The 22342-nt window shown below is 33.7% G+C and overlaps 2 protein-coding genes and 1 non-coding gene across 3 annotated transcripts in view; 2 read left to right on the forward strand and 1 right to left on the reverse strand.

The window, feature by feature from the left end:
* Positions 1–10: 10 nt before the first annotated feature.
* On the forward strand, positions 11–5539 carry LOC105202511 (la protein homolog). Its single transcript, XM_011171073.3, has 7 exons — positions 11–492; positions 1365–1718; positions 2328–2470; positions 2584–2656; positions 4615–4869; positions 4991–5126; positions 5334–5539. Exons 1-7 carry the CDS (start codon positions 217–219, stop codon positions 5414–5416), a joined length of 1320 nt encoding a protein of 439 aa, XP_011169375.2. The 5' UTR covers positions 11–216; the 3' UTR covers positions 5417–5539.
* LOC113004004 lies at positions 5170–5264 on the forward strand. The gene has a single exon (XR_003268798.1). It is a non-coding gene; the product is annotated as a small nucleolar RNA U6-53/MBII-28 (small nucleolar RNA).
* Positions 5540–9377: 3838 nt separating the features above from the next.
* LOC105202512 (neuroligin-4, X-linked) overlaps positions 9378–22342 on the reverse strand; it is a 58400-nt gene continuing 45435 nt past the window's right edge. Inside the window, exons 5-9 of the mRNA XM_011171074.3 lie at positions 20997–21189; positions 18253–18697; positions 11856–12129; positions 11260–11406; positions 9378–10837 (exon numbers count right to left, since the gene is read on the reverse strand). Of these exons, the coding sequence (XP_011169376.1) occupies positions 10185–10837; positions 11260–11406; positions 11856–12129; positions 18253–18697; positions 20997–21189 (1712 nt within the window). The 3' untranslated portion in view covers positions 9378–10184. The remainder of the gene's footprint in view (positions 10838–11259; positions 11407–11855; positions 12130–18252; positions 18698–20996; positions 21190–22342) is intronic.

A 22342-nucleotide genomic window follows, 5' to 3' on the forward strand; every position in this document is an offset into this window, starting at 1 on the left:
TGAACGTATATTCCCATTATTTCTCATAAGCATACCTTTCTTGTTGAGTTTAGTTAGCATCATTTCCGTTTTCAGCTTAAAAGAAGACACGTGTGGAATCGGTCAAGATCGGTGGTGATTCTCTTCGTTTTCTGAATTTAAATAATAAAGCTTTATTCTTAATCATTGTTTAAAAAAAGTTGTGTTGCTTCGTTTCAATATTGACGCTAGAATAACATGGAAAACAAGCAAGAAGAGAAAAACATCAGCGATAATCACTCAAATGGTGAGGCTACCAGCGAAACTGCCGGTGAGTCTACTGCTGAGGCTGTCGGCCAAACTGCCGGCGAAACCGTCGCCGAGGATGCCGTCGAAGTTAACAACGATGCACCAACTGTAGAACAACAAACAGTAGAACAACAATCAGAAGAAACGAAGAAAACAAATGGAGAAAAAGCGACAGAAGAAGAACCGTCCGAAGCTCTTTTAGCAAAGATTAAGGCACAAGTAGAGGTATGTTTTGTTTTTGTAAAGAAACATTTTAACATCTGTTCACATCATTGTTAAAAATAACGTCTCAATGGTTTTGAATTAACCATTGGAACGTTATCTACAACAATGATGTAAAATGAAAGTTAAATTGTTCTATATATAACAATTTCCAAGGGATATTCAGCATATATATTGTTCTTTAAAAAAACCAATGAAGACCATTTTTATTTGAAACAATGCATTGAAATAAAAACTAAAGCTCTGCACACAATGGAGAAATATTAGATATGAAGAATAGGAACTACAATTTTAGAATTAGTTTCCTTAATAAACATAGATAAATAATAAGTTATGTTGTTTCTTATAACATATTAATATGATATATCTTATTAATATCCATTATGCATTACAACTTAATATTCATTGAAGAAATGATTCTAAAATTTTAGTTCTTATCCCCAATATCTAATATTCTTCCATTGTACACAGGGCTCAAGAATAGGTAAAAACATAATTGGCTTATTTTGACAAAAACAACTTTGATAGGCACTATGATTCACTAATGTTACATATTTCACTTTCGTGAATCACCAGTTGAGATATGATTGATGAAACATGATATCCTTTGGCTGATAAGTCTCCACTGTTAACATTTTTTATGGAGGGAGTAGAAGCTTAACACTTCTGTTTATTATTTATCAAATAATTCAAGATTGAATTGCTTAGGTCTTGAAAGACCCACTGTGTCTGCAGAAGGTTTTATGCAATGCGTACAGATCTCTTTATCTCTCAGTAGACATAAAACAAGGATAGAATGATGTAATAGTTGATTATTTTTTTACTAAGCATGATTTTGCGTGTATTTCTTTAATTTTTTAAATTTCTCTTTGCAGTACTACTTCAGCAATGCAAATATGCAGAGGGATAAATTTCTCATTGAACAAACAAAACTGGACGAAGGCTGGATTCCAATGTCTATCATGTTAAATTTTAAAATGTTAGCCGCTCTTAGCAAGAATGCCAACGTCATTCTGAAGGCTTTGGAAACCAGTGATCTTATTGAGATATCTGAAGATAAGAAAAAGATTCGTCGCTCGCCAAAGCATCCTCTTCCAGAGTATAATGAAGAATATAGAAAAGCTCAGGAAGCTCGAACAGTGTATGTTAAAGGATTTCCAATGACAGGCACAACTATTGAGGAACTTAAAGCTTTTTTCGAGCCGTACAAACCATTTGAAACAATAATGGTAAATATATAATATATAATACATTAATCGATAAGACCACGATATGTACAACAATTGAAATCTAGAGAAAGCCAATAAACAGTCATAGTAGAATCTTAGCGTTCAATAATATATTTTTTATGTGATTTTATATACATGTTCTAGTTCTTCAAACTTTCAACTGCATGTCATTACTTCTGTTCTTGAAATATGGTTTTTCAAGTTAAATCAAAATATTACAGTAATAAATTAATAATTAATTTATTAATACTGATGTTAACAATTATTTCAAGTTCCTGCTATTACTGTTTGTTGACTTGCTCTAGATTTTAAATATGTATAATTTATTTAACACAGAATAAATAAATATAATTTTTTTGGACATTGAATAAATTGTCCTAATATTAATTTGTCAGTTGTAAACATTACTTAATTTTGAATTTGGCGAAATAAGATGATAAACAAAAACAAACAACAGCCAAGTTAAATGTTTTGGTGCTATTTATTTCTTTGTATGTTTGAAATATTATTTGAACAATTTAACATCAGATGTAAATATCAGAACATCAGAATAAACATTTAAAAATTATTTTTAATATATTTTGTACATTAGATGATTGTATTTTATAGATGCGAAGATATCAAGATAAAAACAAAGTTTATCAATTCAAAGGATCTATTTTCATACAATTTGAGACTGTTGATGGCGCAAAAGCATTAATGAGTGTAGAATCTTTAAAACACCAAGATACTGAATTAATAAGGAAATGGGCGTAAGTAAAAGATCACAATTATATCTAGACGAAGAAAAAGCAGCAGTGTGGGGGAGATTAAGATAATATATATTTATTTTTGATATTAATATAATGATATATAATTTTTATAGTGCGGATTATAATGCAGAAAAAGCACTGGAAAGGGAGGAACGTAGGAAAAAGAAAGATAAAAAGAAATCAACTGTGAGTAACCAAAGCGATTAAAAGATAAATTTGCAATCTACCATTTTTGAGAAGGTATTCTACTCTAGAGCGTAAAAATATGGACTTATTTGGAATTAACTCTCAATTACATTGGTCAAATCTGACCTACACAATTATACTCGCGGGACAGTTGTGTACCTCAAATTTTGATAAAAGTTTTAACTGAAATGAAATTTAAAGAGGTCGTGTTTTCAGTTCTGGTGTAATAATTAAACATTGTAAAACTGAAAGATAATCATTTATTACAAATATAACAGAAAATAAAGTTTGTAGAGTTCAGTGTAACAATAATAAAGATTTTTTTTTTTAATTTTCTACAACGTTAATTTTTAAATTGTTGCTTTTAATAACAGTAGTTTTGGACTCGATCATATTTCAATCAAGAAAAATGTTTGCGTAATGGAATGCAGTGGGATGTGTTTTTAACTCGCCACAGTAGTTAAAGGTTAAAAAAGCTTACATATTATAAATTTTTGCACATATATTTTTATAAATATATTTATGTTTGAAGAATATAAATAAATTTTATTGCATCTAAATATTAATTATTTTTCTTGTTTTCTAGTTGAAAGAAAAGCTATTAAAAAATAATTTATGTTGCTGATTGATTGCAGCAATTCTATTCATTTGAAACAAAACAAAAATCGAAAAATTCTTAGCAAATAAGTGTACTTGTGATCAGAACTAGAAAATGAGAACAATATTGTAAAATGTTCAAATGATAGAGTTATAAAGGTTTAAAAAAAAATTTGCTTTAATAGCTATAAAAAAAAGTTAATGTGTAGGTATTGTATAGTTTATGGTTTTGAACCATAAACACATAAATTTGTATTTTATACGTAAAATTTGAAGTTAATTGATTTATTATTTCTTGAGATAATATTGTTTCAACAAAAGAGAAAAATGCATTTAAAGTTTTTTAAGTATAGACATAACATAAAAAAATAAATGTTTACCTTTAATCTGCACTACCAGGGTCATACATTAAAATCTTCCTCTTTCTCAAAATGCTCGTTTTGTTCGTAAATTTCTAATGAAAGAGCAGTATGAACTTTTAACACTTCAGATGTTTGCTGTTTGGATCGATGGATCCGTATATCTTTAAACTTTTCCGTCTGTAGTTTTATTGTCATACTCATTAGTATCATTATTTTCAGAAGTGGATAGTAACATTGTAGTTAGCATATGTAGCAATTTTGATAATTTTTGAGATACAAAAATGTGTTTAGATATGAAAATGTATTTATATCCATACAAAAAAGTTAAAACTCATTATTATTTTGAGTATGCATCTTTACATCTCACAAATAAATCGTGTTGTGGCAGATCCTCATAAATAAAGTTTTAAAATCAGTACATTTTGAAAATAAAGAGGAATTTTTATTTGATATCTGCCAAATTTTCTTGCTCTTTAGCTATTATTTACATGTTGGAGAACAATATGAATGCTGCGGAATGTACTTCAATTTTTATAAAACTTTCTCTTTCTTGATTTATTAGTGTTTGATATTTTAACTTGAATTTTTTTGATCCATTGTGATATTTGCTAGACAGCAGTCAAGACATTGAATGCTTTAAGATTTTTTTTTTAAATCCAACTGTTATTTTAAAACTAATATATATAATACACATGCACATAATTCATGTGTACAGATACAGGTTGAACAACAAAAGGATAGACCTGACAAGCTATTATGTGCCTCAGACTATGTGTAAAATGCAGCTACCTTTGACTTTCGGCTTGTGCATTGCAATCTAAAAATTCTTGTAACTTTATTCTTTAATATTTCGATAAAACCTTTTAGAAACATGTTCCTGAGAAGTATTATATTATATTTAAATATTTAAAAAAAAATTGATTTTTTTAAGTTCTAAAGTAGAATATCTCTTTTAATCTAATTCTTTCTTTCATGTGCTTAACTTAATTTTTTTTCCAGGCAGAGGAAAAGCAGCTTGAGGAAGAGGAAGTACAAGAAATACCTCCAGAAGATAATAAATTGCCAAAAGGTTCAGTTATTTACTTTTCTGGTGTTTCCAGGACATGTACAAGAGAAGATATTAAAGAAAGTTTAAGTAAATTTGATGCTGAAATTGCATATATTGATTTCCAAAGAGGGCAGACGGAAGGTTGGGTACGTTTGCAGGGAGAAAATGCTGCTAAACCTGTGTTAGAAAAGACAAATGAGGGCAAGGTGAGAGAAATATCCAGAAAATTTTTTAAATTTTATATTTAAAATATTCTGTATTTAGATAGCTTCTCTGATAATTTTGAAATTGCAATAACCAAACAAAACATTTTAATCATGCTCCAAGGTGGTAATTGAAAACACTGAAGTTACCTGCAAAATCCTTGAAGGTGAGGAAGAAAGGAAGTATCTCGCTAAAGCGATGGAAGATATGATAGCTTCCAAGAATAAATATTACAAATCCAAGCGGAGCGCTAAGAAAGGTAAAAGACCATTTCGAAATATTACAACTGTTTTATATCAAATATATTATGATGACATTAGCCATGCTAATACCGAGAAATCATATGAATTTTACATATGGATTTCGCTGAGTTAAACTTTTAAAATAACTGAATCTTTTATTAAAAGCAAAAAATAATTTTTTATTTAAAGAAGCAAGTACTAATGACATTTTTTTGTGTTCAAAGGACGTGGGGCACGGGGGGCGAAAAAGAGAGCCCTTAGTCCCTCGAAAGATGCAACTCCAGCTAAGAAGAAAGCTGTCGAGTAAAATCGATTCATCTTAAAACTTTTAAAGTTACATAGTGTATATTACACTGTATATTTTCAATGTATTGACAAATTATACATAGAAAAAGTCACTAAATTATGCTCAGCATAATTTATTATATTAGAAGCTGATTTGATTTAAATTTTACATTTTCTTGTAATGTATATTAATTTAGATATTTTGAAAATATAGCTTCATCTATATTTGATTAAATGTGTGTTCTTCAATTATTTAGTACTTCATGTGGGATCCAAGATTCAAAAGATGATATGATAATTCTCCGCCTCTCGACAGAATTAGCAAACAAAAATCTCTATGTATCTTTATAAATTGGCATTTATTGTTGTACAGTGAAATTTACAAATTGGTTTCTCTAGACTATAACACGTATTTAAATTTCACTGTCGATTTACGTGCGTCAATTCTACCTTCACGCAAGTATCACAACGTGTTAAAGATCATATCATCCGCAAACAGTTATTTTGAAAAATTACACGTAATGACGTATGCACGTACTTAAAACTATCGTAGTCGGCAATACGGTTTACGCGACATCGAGTCTGTGCACATTACGCTACATGATACTTAATTACAGCGTTACGTTCTTAATCATATTGATACATATGTATAGTTTCATGTGCCGAGGAATCGTACGTAATCGATTAGATAAATTTTATTTAGACAGTCTCTCAGTACTTAATGATCTTGAAACTCATTCTAGGTGAAAAGAGTTTTGAAATTTTTTTTTTCTTCTAGGATAACAGTTACATTGTTAGAAAATTCAGTTCTTGTAAGTATTTCTGTTATGTTCGAATGAATGTCTTACAATCTTGCCACAATTTTAAGAATCAAGAAATGTGATAGAAAACTTTAATGAAAATTTATTAGTGATTGTGTCTATAATTTTTCTTGCTTTTTACTGATTTTTGTTACTTGATATTATTAATTAACATATTTTATTATATCTTGAGAAGCGCATCTCATTTTCGCACGTGGATCGGTTTAGTTACAAACAATAACGAGGATGACTTTCAAAACTTGGTATCTGTATGGAGTCTAGTGGTCTCAGCGATCTCAGGTCATGAATATTAATTTGGGATTAAGAACTCTTTACAAAGACAAAATGTATCTCTGCGAACACGAGCATGGTCACGTTTTAGGATATTTGGTCGTGAAAGAGAGAGAAAGATAGAGACAGAGAGAAAGAAAAGGAAAGTTCTATACAAGTCGACAGTTTTAATTCTACTTTAAGAGAAATACTTTTTTTTATGGTTACGTTTTTTGAGCAGATGTTTGATCTTGGCGATAATTTCAACTTACAAATACTGCGTATGAAGGATTTATCAATATTATTGTTTTATAAATTTTGACTCTAAAGAAATTGAAGGATTATCAAGCAAAGTCATCTTGACATTGTACATTTTCATCTCTTTATATACTTAAATAACTAACTTATAATTGAAAATTACGCCGATATCCACTTAATTCTGTAATATATTATTAATATTAAAATATTCAAGTATTTTAAAAAAAAAACATAGACACGTTCATTATCACTTAATTTTTTCTTGATGTTAACACTGTCTAATACTCGTACATTTTTTTATGTCAAAGTACGGTTTTTATGTCAAAGTGGAAGAGATTTTACAAGAAGCGCTATCAATTGCGAAGTCTCGAGGCTCGCGGATGAGAAACGCGAGAGGAAGTGGTTTATCGGCGCCTATGTATCATCAGTTAAGGAGTTCTGCCGTGATTTCTTGGCAGTACGATACTTATGACTGTCGGACTATTCCCTACGAGAAGACACTCAGCCGAAGGTCGAGTCGCCTCTCGAAAGTCGTCGCGCTGTTTGACTGTAGTCCTAGTTCCGTGCCTTTGCCCCGTCGGATGCACTCGTGATTGTGCACTTGCGCGACAGGTAACGCGGCTAGAGAATTGCGCTTTCCGCCCGAATAAACTTGGCGAGTACTCGCGAGCGCCATTAAGTCGTTCTCCTCGAATCAAGGGATCGAAATTACACGTTTCGAAGGATGTACCTGGGCTGTATGTGTATATATGTGTCGCAAGGGCGGAAACGCCGAGTGCACTTTCATTTTACGGATGGTGCTTTCATATACCGTATTCGTTTCGCTCGCGAATAGCACACCGAATAACGAACGCTTATCGCGTTCGATCCGTTTGATCCGCTTCGAATCGAGTGCCTCTTCCTCCCAATCAATGCTTTACAAAGCAGTCGTCGAAACGATGGTATGCGATCGTGTACGTGGCTTTGGTATTCCGATTCCGTTTTGAGATTTCTTAGATCAGATTCGCCGCCGTCGTCGTCTACGTCGTCGATTATCATGCATCGATTCGCACACGGTATTCTTATGCGCATAATTGTTTTTTGGCAGAAAATTCAGTTTAGAGCTTTTTCACGAAAATTATACGTTTTGTCTCAATAACTCCTCGTCAGGCGCTCTTTCCTGTGATATCGAAGATATCGACATGTTTTCTTGATACGATGTAGTAATATTTAAGGCCACCTATTTGCCACGGTCTCTGAGAATATTAGGATTTATTCCGATGAATTAAATGGCTAGAAAACATCCCATACAGCACAGAAAGATGAAAGAAACATTGCAGAAATATTTCATTGCAAGATTATGGCATAGCAAAAACATTGCGGAATATTACTGTAATATTGCTGCAACATTGCAGCAATGATAAAATGTCTAAATTTAAAAATTTTGCAAAAATATTACAATACAATGTATTTTAGTGTGTCTAATAATATTTGAGTTACCATTAAGATATTTTGGCACAATTTCTATAGAGAATATCATACTTGAATTAATTTTTGCAGAGAAGAATAAAAAATGAATGAGATTATTCAAGGAATCATTTTATTCAAATGTGGATGAAAAATCTTGCACCTGTTTATTTTTTTTCTTGTGATTATATAATTAAAAGTAGAACGCCATCGCGTCCATCCGATGGTGATGGCGCAAACTGTGCTCGTGGATGAAGCACAGTACATTATTTCTCACAAAATATTTTTTAAAATATTTTACTGCAACGTCGATAAAATAATATTGCAAAAAATTCTTTGTAATATTTCTATAATATTGCACTGCAATATGCAATGTTTCAACGTTGCAGCAATATTGCTGTAAGTTTTTGTGCTATATGGAATCGTATCGATATCTTCAATTGCAAAAAGTCCTTTGAATAAAATACTTTTTGAGCACCTGATATATATTTAATCAGGGATAGAAAACGCGTTACAAGTAATGTTATCGTTATTTTTATTTTTTTATAATAATGATCTAGTTAATGGCGTCACAATTTTTTATAGTAATAATGTCAGAGTTGCAATAATTACTTTTGACAAGTGACTCGTTATTTATACGTTAGTCATTGAAAAAGGTAACGTGTAGTTAATACATTGCTAATGAATATGTTTAATGCATTACATAATGATTAAGGCTGAATAATTAATAACTAGTAACTAGGTGAAAAGTTCAAAATTATGTAATACAATTAAATAGTTAATAACTTTTAACTTAACTTAGTTAAATTTTAATAATTTAATTTTAAATTTTAAATAGTTATTTTTGAAACATATAAATTTTAATTTATTAACTTTTTTCTTAACTTAAAAATTTATGTAAAAAAATATAACAAAAAAATATTTGCATAAAAATAATATTTCTTTGTTATTTTGTAATTTACAAATAAAATATTAAATTTGTTTTGAGTAATCTAACTTTAAAAATTTACAAATTTCTAATTTAATATAAATAGCTAATCAAAATTAACTTTAATTTAATTTAATATTAATTTAATTTTTATTTAATTTATTTTTTTATTCATAACTTTAAACATAAATATAAAACGGCCTATATCGATCGATTTTAGTGCTGAATAATAAATTTTTACAATCACTGGTTTATTAACTTAAATTTAATTTAGTTAAAAGAAATATATTAATTTACCCAACTTTGATAACAAGTAAAGTTACAAATTTTTTTTTAATGAATAATGCGTAATGATAACGAAATACTTGTTAAAAGTGAATATTCCAATCCTGACGTTACCATTATGAAAAAATGTAACATCATTACTAAATTGTGGTTAAAAAAGAAACGTAACAGTAACGACGTTGTTTTCGGTAATTCATTATTTCCCTGTAGTTAACATAGCACAAGTTATGATGAGTACTTTAGCAATCACTTTCTTAAAAACAACAGAGAATATCCTGTCTCTTTATAAGTAGCAACTACATACAATCCACGTCTCTATTAGAAATAACGATCACGTGCAATCTTATATTTCTACCAGTAGAAAGAACCAGTCACAAAGTTTCCTAAGTAGTAACAGTCAATCGCAAGCCAGCGGTAAAAACAGTTTAATAACACGACCGTATTATAAAGTCAGTCATGTCGCGGCACTGTGTCGCAAGTAATAACAATTGGCGATAATCGGCTATTTTCGGTAATAACGGCCGGCTATAGTCAGACGCGCCGTCTCGACCGTAGGTTGACTACGTAGGTTCGACACCACAACTCACGCACAATGCACACTGTAAAAGATCTATTACAAGTTCCTGCTGAAGTCAAATTGTTCTCGCGTAATCGCGATAAACGAGAAATTCCCTTAAGCGTCATTGTCCGACGATCGATTAAGGGAACATTGTTCAAAATCTGGACTCCGAGGTGGCCTTCTCCGCGTCCACGAAGGTCACCCTCTTTGTCCGCGCGTTGCCCTCTGGGGGCAACCCCTAATGCTATACAGATATCTCTTGTATCTGCACGCGTTTCTTGATAGTATTAGTGTTACCGGCAGTGGTGAGTGAACTGGTGGTTCTGGCAGGCGGTTTCGGGGGGATCGCATCCTTGTGGGCGTTGCCGCTGGTCCCGTGACCGGATCTCTGTTCTTTCCTCAATTGCTCGCTCAAGTCCTGGCCGTCCTGGGACGACTGCTGCTGCTGTTGTTCCTGGACGGAGGGACTTCTCGCGAGGGTTGTGTAGGAAGGGGGTGGCTCTTGAGCGGGTCGCGGATTGTCGGAAGGCTTCATGGCTGACCTGGTGGTCATTGGTAAGGACTCCTGTCCATTCGGTCTGCAATCCATGGCGGCACGTTTCTTATCGCGATCCCGTTGATAATAAATGCCAGCGAAGATCAGCATATTCAGAACCAGGAGGATGCAGCCGACGCCCACGGTGATCCCGAGAGCAGTGGTCGTGCTGTAGTAGTGGCGAGACGCCAGTCTCTGCAGCAGCTCGGCGTCGTCCTCGGAATCGTCCAGAATCGGAGTAATGTCCTCGACGAGGCTGTCCTCGCCCGTGGTGGACGTGCTGCAGGCGGTGGTTGAGGAAGAACTCGTCCGAGTCGTGCCTGTCAGCGGCAGCGGCGTGTACCATTCGTCCCGAACCGGTCCTGAATAATAGTAAAGCAGAGAACAATTCAGTGGTATCTCAGCCAGAAATGATAATAGAATCGACGTTGATTCAATGTCGATTCAATAATTTCGACGTTGAATCGACGTCGATTTTATTATTATTTCTGGCTGAGATGGTTTCAACGGGGGATGAATAAGACGAAAAGAAACTTTCTCTTCGTGCAAAAGATGTGCTCTTTAAATCTAAATCAGTAAAATCTTGTTGATTTGCTGTGCTGTACTTGTGACTGTGACCATTCACTGTCTTTCAGATTTTCTTTAAGAAGGGGTACTCTCATTGATCGGAATCGGTGTATTATCACTGAAAGATAGTGCATATATCATAACTGATATAGCACTGAAATTGGACTATCTTTTAGTGACTAATACACTAATTCTGATTCAGAGAGTGCGACCTTACCTGCGTAATAATGATCGCCACGTTCCCGGAAGTGATGATGCCGCATGGAAACGTCGTCGTCGCCAGGACGATGAAGTTGCGGTATCAAATTAAGCCATACAGCCATTTTGTGACCGCGATAATGGCTCTTCATCTTTGGCTTCAAAGCTGAAATAAAATTTCGATATAATCAAAGGCGCCCGCTCGTCTTTGATAATTACCAGTATCCGTTCACTAAAAGATAGTTATTACATATTAATTAATCGTAGGTGTACTATTGAACAACGTATTATCACGAATAATTATAGCGAATTAATTGTAATTATTGAGTGCATTAAAGAGTATCTCTCTACGTAATTATTATCAAGGAATAATTTCACGTTTCATTCAAAAGGATTTTACCGTGCACGCAATTAAACTTTTCAAGGAAATTTCAAAGGGAGCGTCAAGGCACCACGGACAAAGTCCATTGTACACAATCAAATTTCTAAAGGAAACTTTTGAGGGAATTTAAAAAGATCGCGACGGTCTACGAGAAACGGAGGACAGGGGAAGGCGCTTCGTGGAAAATTAAATTTATCGAAAAATAACGGTGGAAACTTCTTCTCCTACGGTACCTATCGTGAGATACTGCTGAGATCCTGTCTCATATTGTTCCCATGTGAGACCGCGGAACCGCGTCTTCTCCTTCGGCGTGCCGTAGTCGACCGACTCGATCTTGTGCGGTTCGTTCGGGTTACCGGTCTTGGCGAAATTGGTGAAGAAGGTGAGCACGGCCTCCGCAACGCCCTGGTCTTGTCGGGAATAATTCCGCGGGAAGAAAGCCCCGCCTGCCACCAACGGCAGCCCGAAAATATACGGTATGTCTTCCCCACGAACGCTCCCCAGGCGCTGCAATGAGATTTCCCACTCAGAGAATCAGAGTCGGCATCCAAGTGCTCCGTATAATCGATAATTATACTGCCGGCTCTACGCGCATTCGTAGGCGCGAGCTATTGTAACATTTATTACATTCGCAATTTACGTGTAATATCTAATTCATGATAGTTGTTGAATCATCAATGGCTATCGATGATTGTTTTATTTAATTAACTGAAACAGAATATTAGTTAATTATTGGTACCTAATTACTAGAATTTTAGTTAATTAATAGAACCGCGACGATGCGATTGTCCAGGAATTGTTCCGGGCTTGCTACGATCATCTCCAGCATTGTACCATTATAATTTCCAACAGCGAAATTCTCCATCATGCCTGCGTGAAATGATGCTGCGTATTATGCCACTGATCCCCATTAGCGCGCGTGAAACGCGCACAGGAAAGAAGGCACGAGGGGACCGTGGCAGGCGGAAAACGCCACGATTAACAATTCAAATAAATTCATCGCATTTGCATTCAGTGGTCTTGATATCGCCTTCTTATTTCTCTTCGGCACCACTTTTTCTGCCTTTTCCGTCTAATTCACTCATTTTCCTTTTTTTTATCGCGCGCCCGATAAACCAGTGCGACGACGTTTCGATTGTGTTCAGCTCATTATTTAAAAGCGACGCTGATTTTGTCGCGAATACACCAACTTATTAAAGAATGAATCTTTCGCCCGGCGCTTAATTAAATCTCGTTTCGTGCACGTGTGGATGGAGGAGAGGTGGGAGGAGAAAGTAACGTTGATGCTCTAAATTGCTGTTAACTACACGACCACTTGCCCTTCATATCCCCTGGCCGTCCTCTCGTCGAGCAGGATTAAGCAACTTTCGGGGATCAACGTGATGCACACCGCTGACTTTCGTTGTTTCTATGCGCGTTTTCAAACGTACGGGAGATAATATCGCAAAAAAGGCAATCAAGGTGTTTACACAAATTTTAGTTAATAAAACAGAATTCTGTGAGAATCAGATTTTCAAGGAATTTTATTCAAAATTCAAGATGAGTTTGGAGAATAAGTAATAAGGCAAGTATATCCTATACGGCCTAGTACTTACTATAGCCTATTCGCTGTTTCTAAGTAGTTATGTAAATAAGTAACGCTAGTATCTTGTATGTATAAGCTCAACGTGACTTGTTTGCAACAGTTGACTGCTCAGTTTATGTATTCTGTTGTTGACAGTGAAATCAAAGTAGAATTTTCTTGATTGTGTTTCTCAGGATCTAATATTTTATGGGAAAGTTATTGCTTTCTATAATTATCAAGTGATTCTCCGAAGTTCATGTTGTAGCTCTATATTTATATTTTACAATGCTGTACTTAATTTATATTTTTGTCATAACGTGCTTATAATCAAAAAAAGAAAGCTCTGTAAGTTAGAACTAATATGGTCTAATAATGAGTGCGTACGCACACATTGATTGTAATGTTTCTTTTTTCGGTATTTTTATTACGTTTCTCTCTCAGATTTAAATTTAAATCTACTTATTAAATTTCAATTTATGGTTTTAAGGTAAGTAAATTATTTATTTAATGGATTTTTGAGGAAAATAATTTTTTGTGTACTCTTATATGTTGATATGTAAATAAACATATCAATATATTAATTAACTTAGAAACTTATAAATTTATAAAAATGTAACTTTGAATTATTTTATATATCGAAAATTATATTTATCCAATATAATTTTCGATATATAAAATAATTCAAAGTTACATTTTTATAAATTTATAAGTTTCTAAGTTAATTAATATATTGATATGTTTATTTACATATCAACATATAAGAGTACACAAAAAATTATTTTCCTCAAAAATGGCACCTTTTTTTTAATCTTCACTGCACTTACACGTAAACATTTTAAATTATCCTATATTTCAAATTAATTAATTGATTAATTTAGAAATATTTCCTACTTTGAATCTAGCAATTTTAATTTTAATTTTGGGTTTAGCATAAAATTAGAAAAAAATTGCAAAGCTTAGATAGGCTACATAAGGTACAGTTACCTTAGATGAACAGTTCATGTTACGCTAACAGTATAGAAAACAATAAGGTCAATAATTTGCAAATTAATATGATGTAATTAGAATATCATTTATTAACCTTGCTTTACTCGCTCGGGATGTTTAGACCCCCCCCCCTAGTCTTACAAAATCACCTTACAATTTATCTTTATCTAAAGATTGTATAGAATAGTATCTTTATTTAATTGTAAATCATGAAAAAGTAATAAAAATTGATATAAACTTTGGAATGTCAGAAACACTCCACACGAGTAATTGTTAGAGAAAATCACATAAGTGAAGAACGAGGTGAAGAAGGGTTAATTGAGATACTCGTACATATTCAACGATTAGATATATTTCAATGATAGCGTAAAATAATATACGAAAAAGTACTATATATAAAAAACTCTATGTTTTGATTAACATCGAGTCTTCATCAGCAGCGATAAATAAATAAATAAAAAGTTAATAGGTAGTGAACTGGATGTTTGCAATTTATTAAAGTAATGGACACATTATTGGTATCAAGCTAAACATTAAAACCGAAAAAAAAACAGCCAACCAGTATGCACTTTGGTCCATTAAATCAGTGGTTAACATGTAATATAATTAGATCTATCAATAAAATAAAAATATACATTATAAAAATGAGAGAAAAAGATTATAAAATTACAATTAATAATAGCTGGATAAAATAAAAAACGTCTACTGTTAATTCCTCACTTTGTAGGGAAAATGAATGAAATCAAATTAGTTAAAGTATAATTTTACTTTTACTAATTCGAATAAAAATATAATTTTACTTACAATTAATAATGTAAAATTATACTTTTTGATATAATGCGTTTTACAATATCGTTGAATATGTAACTATAAATAATATTCTAATTACATTAATTTGCCTATTGTTGGTCTTAAGATTGGAGAATATTTTAAGAAGTTATAAGATTCTAGCGAATATAGGATATTCAAAATATAGGATATTTTTCAACACTTTATAAAACTTTTAAAAATATAAATAAACAATGTGCCTCTATTTTAAAAATACTTATTTTTTTATTAAAAAAGTAATATGTCAAATAAGAATAAATATGTACCTAAATAAATAACAAATATATTTTAAATAAATATGAGTACATGATAAATTAAAAAATAAGCAATTTTTTCTTCATACTTTACATTTTTGAATCACGGAGGTAATTTTTTTACAATTTTATTACGGTTTTATTATAATTTTTTGCAATTTTATTTTTCATAAAGTTGCACACATCTAAAAATTACGTTCTTCCAAAAAATTCTTTTTTTCTTGTTATAATTTTAAAAAAATTAAAAATCGAGGGAAGAGCCTTCGTGCCATCTGAATGTTATCAAAAATATTACTTTAAAATGTTAAATTGATCAGATAAACTATGTTTGAGTTATCATGACTTTGAAAAATAAAGTTATGAGAAAAAATGCGTTTAAAGTTCAACAACACTTTTTTAATGTAATATTCTATCTTACTTTTTTCAACAAAAGTTTTACATGACGTTGAAAAATACGGTATTTTTTTAATCGCTTAGATAAATATTATAACTTCTTAATGCAGCTTTAAAATAAAATTTATTTTTATTATATTTTTTTTGGTTAATCGTACAATCTCAAGAAAGCCGTTTAAATTTTAAATATTAAATTTAAGAAAATACTACATACTAAATAGGAATAATATTAACTAAATTTAACGATTTGTCCGCAATACACGGATTTAGCTCACTGGAAGTAGAGAATTCGATTCGAAAGGTGATTAATCCTAATTTAAAACAATGCTTTGTCATCTTTGTTTTACTTAAAACTTATAAGCCACACGAAAATGTATATGATTGTACATATTTATTGCTAATCGATTTTATGTTATCAAGAGAAAAATGATCAAAAGAAAAATTTTTTTAGAAAAAAAGAGAATAGAATTCAAATTAAAAAGCAAAATTTTAAAAATTTTCCTGAGTATTAATAAATATTCATGAAATTCGTAGACTTTCATGAAAAAAAAAAAGAAAAGCTTGACAATGCAAAGTTTTTTCTAGTAGCGAACACTCTGCTAATATTCTTCCGCATTTGCCATCGCGGAGATAATTCGTTTTCTTGAATATCTGAAAACACACCTTACGAAATTTCTTAAACTGCCTACGATCCTCCCCTTCCCTTTAAATGAAAATGTCAATTTGTTTCCCCGTCGTAAGTTTAACGTGCCGCCTGGCAGCGACCTTACAAATTGGCCGATATAACAATTTCTTTCTTGTCCTTTCGATATTATTATGTCAAGCGTGACAAATCCCCGTCATTCCCGAGACAAAATGCGAACACGGTGCGCGCGGGTCGCCCAAGGCGTTTTATTAAATCAGTGTCTTCATCCTGAAGTCATGGCCAGCGGTTACCAGCCGGGTATAGATCGAGCGCGACGCAGAGTGAGACGGATGAGCTACGTAGGATCGAGAGAGTATGTCGGGTAGGGGTTGAACGGGTTGCTTCCTTAACTGGAAGTGCCGGACTACTAGGTGTCGAGGGTGAACGTTAGTCTCTCTTCGGGACGTCAAGTTAATGGAGTTAACTCAGACTTAAGCAGCGTCCCTACCTTCTCTCCTGCCCACTCGCTCCGCCTCCCGCAGTGTTAGTAGCGTGCAATAGCTGTGTTAGCAGCGAGACGATATCGTTTCACGATAGAGAAAAATCGACGCCTCGAGGTACTGCGGATATCCCTGTCGATCGACAACTACGCTAAATTACGCGATTTCTTGCTGCTTTCGCGTACCGCCGCGAAAATTTTCTCTGGAAAATCTCTTACGCTCCGGAAATTTCTTACCGTTGGCCATTACTTAAGGAGGTATAATCGAAAAATCAAAATGCTTTAATCTGCTTAAAAATTAAGTAGAACATTACTTAAAGTGAAAGTAATATTATAAAATTTTAAACCGATTGACCGTGTAGTTTCTAAGGAAATAAAAGTTTAAGTTAGAGTTCTATCTATATGTATATCGAACGACTGATGATATCACATTACGTTACTTTTTAAAATGCTTCAATGTACGTAAAAATTGTACAAATTTTTTTATATGTCCTTGCAAAAATTCAACTCCATTCACCATGTAGTTCTTTTTGTAAACAAATAAAAAGTTGATGAATGTATGTTTATAAACTAAAGATGAATTTTGATAAACTAAAGAATGCAATAGAAAATTTAATAAAACTGTTGAAAAAACGATTTGAAAATTGTTACAAAGATTGTTGCGACAAATATCACTACATTGAGATTCGATTCTTGATTGTGGTACTATTTTTCGCAAATTCTTTATAGTATTTGAGAAGACTATATAATAATAATAATGATATTATTATTCTTATTTGACTTATATCTCTATTTTAAGATCGAAAATTTATTTAGCGCGCAGTTTGAACTAGAAAAGGTATATAAAATGATTGAATTGTCAATTTGCAAAAGGTGTCATGTCCCATATTTTTCGAAATCAATTTTTGCATTTTCTTATTTTGCTCGCTTGTGTGTATGATTAGCTACGAGAACGGGTCATATTCTGTATTGGAAAAACGAAGAAATAATTTTGAAGTTATTGGATTGGTATCATCTATTGAACACGAAAAACGTTCCAGGAAGATTTTTAATTCTAGGCATTCTATTTCCTAAAGTCACTAATTGTTTTTTAACGTTTGCGATATCAAATAATATAATGTAAGTTTTCTGTAATTTTTGCAAATCACTTTCAGTAATTTTCATTCTTTTACTACGGTAAAGATGATTTGCAATTTCTTGGCAATTTTCAGAGTTTTGATTCAAACATTGATTTGTTTGGACCACCATTCCAAATCAATTTATCTGGATACAATAAAATTTATTAAGTCCAAAGAAATCATTTTCTCTGTGTATAAATCATTTTTTGTTGAGATTTGTATCGATCATACCTTCTTAAAAGAAAGTTACGTTGTAAAATTGGGGTATTTAAGGACAAAATGGTTACGATTCCGTGATAAAATTTTTTCGCAGAGCAAATTACCTTGTAAAGCTTTCTTGGGGCGATAACGACGTGTCTTACCTGCATGTAGCCGCTGTCCTTGGACTGATGATTGAAGTGATAAAAGTACGTCTTGGCGCCTCGCCTGGCGTGGTAGAAGGCGATTCTCATGAGCGGCGCGACCGTGTGACCATCACTCAACGCCTCCATGGTCGAGTCCCGTATTATGATGGGGTGAAGCACCGGCTTATCCCAGTCCGTGTACTCGTTTCTCACCGCCGAGAAGATCTCGTTTAGATGATAGACGTAGGCGTTGCGAATGAAGGTGCGCAGGATGCGATTTCGGTGGTCCTCCTCGAAACCGAACTGTATGTCGTTGTTGTTGAAGTCGAGATTCGACTCGGTCGTGGAGACGCCCAGGATCAGCGGCACCTTGATGAACGCATCGCTCGCGCGCTCCATGTCCAAGCCCGGATCGGGATTATTTTGGTCCACCGGCAGGCCGGGCCCTATGCGGGGCACGAATCTGGAGGGGCAAATGGGACGATGAAAGTCAGACCCGCCTCGCTCGTGCAAACGACCGCGAAACTAAATTGATATAATAAGGGTATTAAATCAATAAAGCGGGAGCTATTAACCTACCACGATCCGACGGTAATCCGATAATAATTCAGCGTGCGCGCACACCGTGATTATCCTTGCAATTAGTAGTATCGCAGATTCATTTCGATCTCGCGGTAAATATACTCGGAAATGCGCACGCACGGCCTAATGGTTAATCCTGTGAGAGATCTCCCATAAGCGAATAACGCAAGTATCGACAAAATTTAATTTAACCCTCAAGGTAAATGTCCTAGTAATTGAACATGTAACGCAGAGCAAGGATTGTTGAATTTTTGTAAAGATTCACGATATAAAATTATATCCAATTCTATAATCAACTTTAATATGAAATATAAAACGGTTGTTATCAATATATTACAGAAATACGAAAAATCTTTAAATTATTCTAAAAATAATAAAAACTCGTAAAGCTAAATCTAAATAAACCAATATTTAAACAATTTAAAATCCTTGTTCTTATTAAACGTCCTAAATGCTTGTTCTTAATGAATACTTTTACTAAAACATTTTTGAATTACCAATTGCACACAAATGTACAGTTAAATTTAAAAAATCTAATAAAAATGAAAGAAAGTAACTAAATCTTATCATTCAGCATGCAATGTTCTCTTATGTGCACAGAGAAAAATTATGTTTAAATTGATCAAATCATTTCTAACTTGATTTTTTTTAATTAAAATAAAAATACGTTTGAGAAAAAAATTTGATTTCAAGAAAGAGCCTTTTTTAAAGCAAATAAATTATTTGTTCAAATTATTTGTTTAATTTAAACAAATGGTTTTTTAATTGAAAAAATGCATTAACAGAAATGTACAAAATAATTTCGATGTTTTTAAAAGTATATTTCTTTTATTTAAAAAAGAAAGATTTGTGTTGCATAATCAAACTATTTTTTTTATTTTAATAAAAGAAATCATTGAAAAATTTCTTTAAATTAAAGAAATTTTTCTTTAACCGTATAGTAATGTACAAATATTTTTTATTTAAATAAATATTTTTTAATTCGAAGCACAGATATCTATACGGGTGATTCAAAGAAACTTTTCTCTACATATGTATTAGAACATTCGTTTTTCAACTATTCTAAATAATTCATTCTATTTTAAATAATTAACAAAATTTGTACTAAAAAAATCGATACATAATTAAAAACCTCATAACCTGGAGAAATATAAAAATAGAAGAAACAAAGAATAAAAAATTTATGATACTGGAATCTTTTCAAATCTTCATCGGCAGTTTTTAATGCTAAGAGAGAAGAATCAATTGAATTAAAATTATTAATTCTTTAACAATTTACTTAACTAGTATATTAGATTCATTGTTAAAAATTTTTTAAGCTCGATTTCAGATTTGTAATAAACAACCAAAAAAAGCTTAAAAAATAAATTTACGAGTTGAAAAATAATCATTGATGTAAAAATGTTTCTGTCATATTAATTGGTATCATTTTAAATTCTCAAAATTTGACTTTAGATCCGTAATCAACGACCCACAGAACATAAATACAGCAGTTAATAAAATTCCGTACAATAGAAAGAAATACATCTCTGTTAGAGTTAAGATCCGGCGACTTTTTCCGATATCTCTGATCACCCGCCTCCGCGCGCAAGCGCAAACGTCCGACATGGCAATTTACAACATTATAAGATTTTTAAAATTGTTACACGCAGTTTCAACGGTTCATCATAATTCATCGCAACCGTGGACTCATGAAATCGTTATAAATTTGTAGCGTAGTAATTGCTGCTGCGTTGGCCAGACGTCATTTTTTTAACGTATCAATCATATCCGTTGAATTTTTTACAATCCGGCATTTTCCACTTTTCATCGAAATGCATAGTTCCAATATTCAGGCGATGAATATGAATCCCGCATACATATATATTACATAAATGTATATATTACGTATGGTACATACATAAATGTACATATGTGTGGGATGCACAAACGGGGCGATTCCGCGGTAATATTTATTACATCGACATGCTATCATAAATAAAAAGATAGAAAAGAGATATCGATGCATTCCATCTGTGCCAATTTCGCGATACATATTTCATTATTTTAATTTTCTCTCATCGCGCGATCGCTTAATGTATAGAATTATTCGTCCGAGAGAAGGAAATAAGGACGAGGGTGAACACTCGCGACGCGCGCGACCACGGACGCGAACGCCTCGATCGTGTCTAAGCACTCACCTGATTTCCGGTAATTGCACGTCCATGAGGGTCTTGAGCGGCACTCCTCGGAGGCAGTCGGCTATGTCGTCGTCACCCTCGGTCGAGCAGCCCATCTGCTCGCCGATCTTCGCCCTGAGATCGTTTGGATCGTGCACCGAGGCCCAGGGACTTAGTGCCGAGCCGCTGGATAATACCACACGGTGAAATAATCCTGCGGAAGAACAGACGGTTAACGTATATACGGGGGAGAGTCCCGAGATCCCTTTGCTCGGCGCTAAGCTCGTCGTAACTCGTACATATATCGAATGCACGAGGCGAATACGGCAGGATATCGTCAGCTTCCGGCCGATCGAGCGGAAGCGATGAGCCCGACGGGAGTTACCCCAAATGGTTATTATCCTCGCATGGATAATTAGAGGCGGACGTAAATATGATCGCGCCGCGCACCGTCCGTCGTTATACGCCGGGATTGTTTTCCACGCGAGGCGTCGAAAATCCGACGAATTAACTGAGAGAGAGCGCGCGATTATCGGACGATTAAAAACTGTTACGCGACGCGAGTTGCAGTTGAATCAGTCGTTACGAGACGCGGAAAGTACATTGAGCAATTTTCAATTTTCGATCGCAGGGTGTGTAGGAGGAAGTTGTCTAGGCATCAGCCAGCGTAATTAATAATCGCGCACCGTCATGTCGACGCCGCGCGCCGCGCCGCCGGCAATGTTAAAACGTGGAAAATTGTGCCCCCATGGAAAATTCATACTAATTGAAAAGGATATTACAGTACCTAATTAATCTCGCTTTTAATGAGCTGAATTTTATGACGTAACGCAGCGGAACGGCGCTTTTCAAGCGGCGCGTTAATATCGTGCTTGATAGTATCTCTAGCGCGTATTCCGGTTACGTACCGGAAAATCATATTCGCCGGCAAACATTTATGCTGACGCTAAAGTCGTTTATCGAACGTCACTGGTTTCTTTATGAAAATCGCTGTTTCGAATGCAAACATCGCGCGCGCGAGTGCGCGTGCACCATGGTGCTCGTCCCGCAGCGAAGAGAAATATTAGGCAATATGTGTCCAACATAAACATTCGCGTATCGTTGATGCGCGGTACAAATATTTGTATTTTATGACTTTACACGCTCGACATTCGTGCATGCACCTTTAATTTCTCGCAAGTGATATTCGTCCGATATAAATCGCCCGAGCGAGGCAATGTTAGGGGAGGTTTTTTTCGGCTGGCGTTTATTATCCAGCGGTTTTCTCCGCTATAGCGCAAAGTTCCTGATCGAACGAAAGCAGAGATGATCAAGCCATCCGATATTTTTCCAGATTTTTTCCCGCGCCCCGGAGAATAACAAGCAAT

Source organism: Solenopsis invicta, chromosome 6 (genome assembly GCF_016802725.1).
Source record: "Solenopsis invicta isolate M01_SB chromosome 6, UNIL_Sinv_3.0, whole genome shotgun sequence".
NCBI lineage: Eukaryota > Metazoa > Arthropoda > Insecta > Hymenoptera > Formicidae > Solenopsis > Solenopsis invicta.

Excerpts from the sequence above, each read along its gene's own strand:
- LOC105202511 (XM_011171073.3), top strand. The coding sequence starts at position 217 with ATGGAAAACAAGCAAGAAGAGAAAAACATCAGCGATAATCACTCAAAT. Across the intron at positions 2,657-4,614 it reads AAGATAAAAAGAAATCAACT|GCAGAGGAAAAGCAGCTTGA; the intron begins GTGAGTAACCAA and ends TTTTTTTTCCAG. Across the intron at positions 4,870-4,990 it reads AAAAGACAAATGAGGGCAAG|GTGGTAATTGAAAACACTGA; the intron begins GTGAGAGAAATA and ends TCATGCTCCAAG.